The sequence below is a fragment of the Somniosus microcephalus genome, chromosome 1 (assembly GCF_052327205.1).
Source record: "Somniosus microcephalus isolate GS21.2 chromosome 1, FLI_Smic_1.0, whole genome shotgun sequence".
NCBI classification, from domain to species: domain Eukaryota; kingdom Metazoa; phylum Chordata; class Chondrichthyes; order Squaliformes; family Somniosidae; genus Somniosus; species Somniosus microcephalus.
Window position 1 is genome coordinate 56,230,092 of NC_140987.1, and position 6,000 is coordinate 56,236,091.

At 44.0% G+C, this 6,000-nt stretch overlaps 1 protein-coding gene across 1 annotated transcript in view; it reads right to left on the minus strand.

Annotated features, from left to right (window-relative positions):
- Nucleotides 1-5,731, minus strand: part of LOC147124096 (interleukin-6 receptor subunit beta) — a 132,725-nt gene extending 126,994 nt beyond the window's left edge. The window contains exons 1-2 of the mRNA XM_085997442.1: nt 5,508-5,731; nt 5,323-5,376 (exon numbers count right to left, since the gene is read on the minus strand). Of these exons, the coding sequence (XP_085853568.1) occupies nt 5,323-5,376; nt 5,508-5,553 (100 nt within the window). The 5' untranslated portion in view covers nt 5,554-5,731. The remainder of the gene's footprint in view (nt 1-5,322; nt 5,377-5,507) is intronic.
- Between the last annotated feature and the right edge of the window lie 269 nt (nt 5,732-6,000).

A 6,000-nucleotide genomic window follows, 5' to 3' on the forward strand; every position in this document is an offset into this window, starting at 1 on the left:
AGCTGTCTGTGCACTTGCTGTTGGAGTGCTGCTGAACATAAGCTAAACCTAACTTGCAGTTGTTTTCTTCATAAAACTCGTAGATATTTAGCCTGCTATGTACTGATGACACCAGAGGAGGTTTGCTCTTTGAGAATCGCTGACTAATAAAATCCAAATATATTACAGTACCATTTTATAATAATGTTTATTGACTGGAGCATAAAACAGTGGCAACTGACAAACCACACAGTGTCACATTCAGGAAGTTCAGAGAATGGCAGACAGTGTAAAATCTGCAGATGCTGTTTTCATTCCTTGCGATGTGAAATCATGCTTGAACATGCAATGCAGTGGATTAGCATAACAAATAGCATGTTGTCTAGTTTCACAATTAGAGGATCCATCTAGATGTCTAAATTCAGTATTATTCACAAATATAGGAAAATGTGTACTGTAAATGAGTCAGATTGATGGTACAGTATTACTAACCTTTACAGTATTTAACTCCTACTGCACAAGCTGCTGCAGGTGGTCATTTAAGGTGTTATATAAATGCAAGTCTTTCTTTCTTTCAAAGAATGCAGGACAATATAGATTAAGAGCTGACAATATGGGTTTATATAACAGATAGAAAACTTGGACATTTCCCTATATTCATACATATATATGTATTTAAAGTATTTTTTATTCATTCTTGGTATATGGGCATCGCTAGCAAGGCCAGCATTTATTTCCCACCCCTAGTTGCCCTGGAGAAGGTGGTGGTGGGCCTTCTTCTGCAGTCCATGTGGTGAAGGTATGCTCACATTCTCTTAGGTGAAGACTTTTTTGGAACTTGGAGGTGATAGTGTTCCCACGCACCTACTGCCCTTGTCCTTCTAGGTGGTGGAGGTCACTGGTTTGGGAGGTACTGTTGAAGAAGCTTTGGTGATGTGCTGCAGTGTATCCTGTAGACAGTACATGGTGCGCTGGTGGTGGAGGGAGTGAATATTTAAGGTAGTGCATGGGCTGTCAATTAAGTTCACTGCTTTGTCCTGGATGATGCCGAGCTTCTTGAGTTTTGTTGCAGCTGCAGCCATCCAGGCAAGTGGACTGTATCACACTCCTGACTTGATGGTGGAGGGGCTTTGAGGAGTCGGGGGGTGAACCACCCTCCGCAGAATACCCAGCCTCTGACCTACTCTAGTAGCCATGGCATTTATGTGGCTGATCCAGTTGAGTTTCTGGTCAATGGAGATCCCCAAAATGTTGATGGTGGGGGATTCGGTGATGGTAATGCCATTAAATGTCAAGGGGAGTGGTTAGACACTATCTTAACATAGAAACATAGAAGATAGGAGCAGGAGTAGGCCATTCGGCCCCTCGAGCCTGCTCCGCCATTTAATGAGATCATGGCTGATCATCCAAATTCAGTACCCTGTCCCTGCTTTTTCCCCATATCCCTTGATCCCTATAGCTTTAAGAAATATATCTAACTCCTTCTTGAAAATATTTAATGAATTGGCCTCCACTGCCTTCTGTGGTAGAGAATTCCACAGGTTCACCACTCTCTGGGTGAAGAAATTCCTCCTCATCTCTGTCCTAAATGGTTTACCCCTTATCCTTAGACTGTGACCCCTGGTTCTGGACTCAGCCGCCATCGGGAACATCCTTCCTGCATCTAGTCTGTCTAGTCCTGTTAGAATTTTATAAGTTTCAATGAGATCCCCTCTCATTCTTCTAAACTCCAGCGAATATAAGCCCAATCGACCCAATCATACGTCATTCCTGCCATCCCAGGTATCAGTCTGATGAATCTTCGCTGCACTCCCTCCATGGCAAGAACATCCTTCCTCAGATAAGGTGACCAAAACTGCACACAATACTCAAGGTGTGGTCTCACCAAGGCCCTGTACAACTACAGCAAGACATCCTTGCTCCTGTACTCGAATCCTCTCGCTATGAAGGCCAACATACCATTTGCCTTCTTAACCGCCTGCTGCACCTGCATGCTTACCTTCAGCGACTGGTGCACAAGGACACCCAGGTCTCGTTGCACTTCCCCTTTTCCCAATCTATTGCCATTCAGATAATAATCTGCCTTCCTGTTTTTGCCACCAAAGTGGATAACTTTGCATTTATCCACATTATACTGCATCTGCCATGCATCTGCCCAATCACCCAACCTGTCCAAATCATACTGGAGTTTCTCTGCATCCTCCTCACAGCACACACACCCACCCAGCTTTGTGTCATCTGCAAACTTGGAGATATTACATCTAGTTCCCTCGTCTAGATCATTAATATATACTGTGAATAGCTGGGGTCCTAGCACCGATCCCTGCGGTACCCCACTAGTCACTGCCTGCCACTTGGAGAAAGACCTGTTTATTCCAACTCTTTGCTTCCTGCCTGCCAACCAGTTCTCTATCCAAGTCAGTACCCTAGCCCCAATCCCATGTGCTTTAACTTTGCACACTAATCTCTTATGTGGGACCTTATCGAAAGCCTTCTGAAAGTCCAAATACACCACATCCAATGGTTCTCCCTTATCTATTCTACCAGTTACATCCTCAAAAAATTCCAGTAGATTAGTCAAGCACGTTGACTTTGTCTGATCCTGTCACTGTTTTCCAAGTGCTCTGCTATTACATCTTTTATAATGGACTCAAGCATCTTGTTGGAGAAACTCACTGCCTGGCACTTGTGTGGTGCAAATGTTATTTGCCCCTTATCAGCCCAAGTCTGGATGCTGTCCAGGTCTTGCAGTATGCGGGCACGGAGCTGAACGCAGTGCAATCATCAGCAAGTAGCCCCATTTCTGACCATGATGGAGAGAAGGTCATCGATGAAGCAGCTGAAGATGGTTGGGCCTAGGACACTGCCCTGAGGAACACCTGCAGCGATGTCCTGCGGCTGCGATGATTGGCCTTCAACAACCAGAACCATCTTCCTTTGTGCTAGGTATGACTCCAGCCAGTGGAGAGTTTCCCCCCTGATCCCCATTGACTTCAGTTTTACTAGGGCTCCTTAGTGCCACACTCCGTTGTCTGCTGACTTGATGTCAAGGGCAGTCACTCTAACCTCACCTATAGAATTTAACTCTTTTGTCAATGTTTGGACCAAGGCTGTATTGAGGTCTGAAGCTAAGTGGTTCTGGCAGAACCCAAACTGAGCATCAGTGAATCCAGTTGTTGGTGAATAAGTGCCACTTAATAGCACAGTTGACAACGCCTTCCATCACTTTGTTGATGATTGAGAGCAGGCTGATAGGGCGGTAATTGGCCAGGTTGGATCTGTCCTGCCTTTAGTGGATAGGACATATCTGGGCAATTTTCAACATTGTCGGGCTGATGCCAGTGTTGTAGCTGTACTGGAACAGCTTTGTTGTAGTGCCAGTTTAACATAAGGGTCATTAAACATTTTCACAAAAGTGCAAAGTAATGAGTAGGAAATTACCACTACAATAATGAACAAAAAGACAGAAAAAGATCAGTTGTGGTGAGAATGTAAAAAAAATGTCTGGACCTCTGCCAGTTTTGCTCACTGTTTAAATGAGTTGGATTAGAATTAAAATGCTCATTACACAGTTAACAAAAACAAAGAATTAAACATGATAAACAAATATTGAGTTCCAAATCATTTTTACACTGCAACAATGCTGCAAAAAGGTGGAAATACTAAACATTTATTTTTTGGCAACAAAGGGAGGAAAAATAATTGTTTAGAAAGAAATGTAATGGAACATAAAGCAAAAAGATTAGTGAAGATAACTATATTATGAAAACCCACCCAAAGAAATTTAAATGATACTCACTTTTTAAAATATCAGAATAAAAGTAATGACTTGCAAGCATGTACATTAATATCAACATTAACTATATCAATATTAATAGCTGTGATTGTGGCAGTAGTTGATTTTGCTGTAGAGGTTAAGAATGGACCATCATTTGGAACTACTGTATCAAACATATACATCACTTATTCCCATTTATAAGAAACAAAAAGCTTAGGCACCAACATTCAAACATTAAAGTGCTGATTAGACCCCATTTAGTTCTGGGCATCACACCTCAGGAAGGATATACTGGCCTTGGAGGGGGTGGAGCGCAGATTCACCAGAATGATACCGGGGCTAAAAGGGTTAAATTATGAGAACAGGTTGCATAGACAAGGCTTCTATTTCCTTGAGTATAGAAGATTAAAGGGTGGTCTAATTGAGGTGTTTAAGATAATTAAAGGATTTGATAGGGTAGATAGAGAAACTGGTGGGAGAGTCCAGAACAAGGGGGCATAACCTTAAAGTTAGAGCTAGGACGTTCAGGAGTGATGTCAGGAAGCACTTCTTCATACAAAGAGTCATGGAAACCTGGAACTCTCCCCCCCAAAAAGCTGTTGAGGCTAGGTCAATTAAAAATTTCAGAACTGAGACTGATAGATTTTTGTTAGGCAAGTATATTAAAGGTTACAGAACCCAGGCGGGTAGATGATGTTAAGATACAGATCACCAACGAAGCTGGGATTGTTCTCCTTAGAGCAGAGAAGGTTAAGGAGAGATTTAACAGAGGCGTTCAAAATCATGAAGGGCTTTGATAGAGTAAATAAGGAGAAACTGTTTCAACTGACAGGAGGGTCAGTAACAAATTTAAAGTAACTGGCAAAAGAACCAAAGGTGAGATGAGGAGATTTTTTTTACGCAACGAGTTGTTGTGATCTGGAATGCACTGCCTGAAAGGGAGATGGAAGCAGATTCAATGATAATTTTCAAAAGGGAATTGGATAAATATTTGAAAAGGAAAAAATTGCAGGGCTGTGGGGAAAAAGCAGGGGAGTGGGACTAATAGGAGAGCTCTTTCAAAGAGCCAGCACAGGCCCGATGGGCTGAATGACCTCCTGTGCCGAATGATTCTGGAATGATATTAAACTGTTATATTCTGGCTGCACTGCAGTCAGCCAAACTGGAATTGGATACGCTGAATTTCAAGCATTCCTTTTTCCCCCATTGGCCCAAACCAGTTCATCCTATTTAAATTGAGTGTATCGCTCGGGGAAGCAACGCCGCATATTGGAATTAGTCTTCAGCGCTCGGCCAGGGCTTTCGCGCGCCGCACCCGCTTTCCTGATACAGGCTCCCTCCCGGTTGGTGAAGTGCTGCAGGTTCAACATTAAACTACACAGCATTGAAACTACAGGAGATCGAGAGCCAGATAGCCAGACTTCAAATAGCTTGCATCACACAACGCGTGTGCCTGTGAGTGGATAGGAAGCATGTTAAAACGTGAGTTACAGCACTTTACAGTGAGGTCTGACTGCACGCTAGATTCTGTCACAAGGACCATTTACAACACAGAGTTCACTTACCTGTAGATTCAGAACACGGCTTATTTTCACAACTTTTGCTGCCTTGGGAAAAATCTACAAAAAAAATTGAAATAATGAACAAGGCTTGCAACTACAGAAATGATAGCCAATGGACTATAAGAATGAATTCACCAAGCTGCAATGCTGTCGGAAGAAATCTTTCCCCCCCCCAGTTAAGATCTCACCTGTCCTGAAAAGCGCGAAGAGAAACAGCAGAGTAAGACGCTCCATCTCGCTTCACTGAATCCGACCTGTTCCTCACGGTGGGTCTTAAACTGTCATCTTGCGCCACTCAACGGGGATCTGCTGCTGCAGCCCAGCTGAGAGCTGCTCCCAAACATTCTGAGGGAAAAGTCCATCTGTCTGCTGAGCTCCAACTGAGTGAGGTACAACAACCAGAAGTCTCAGAACTAGGGAACATCACACGGGGCTGGTCAGGGCTGCGGGGAAATGCTGCTGCTGGCTGCTCCCTCTGAAGAGCAGTCCCGCTGTTCCGGCGCTTGGGACCAGCCCATGCGAGCTCAGGAGGCGGGGTCTGCACACCCTGGGCCGCCTGTTCGCCCCCAAACAGCTCGCCGCCTTTTCTCATCTTGTCATGATTCACCGCTTTGTCAGCGGCTGTCCCCTTCCAAATCAGACATCCTTCCATTCACGCGGTTCAATTGCTCAGCCAAGTCT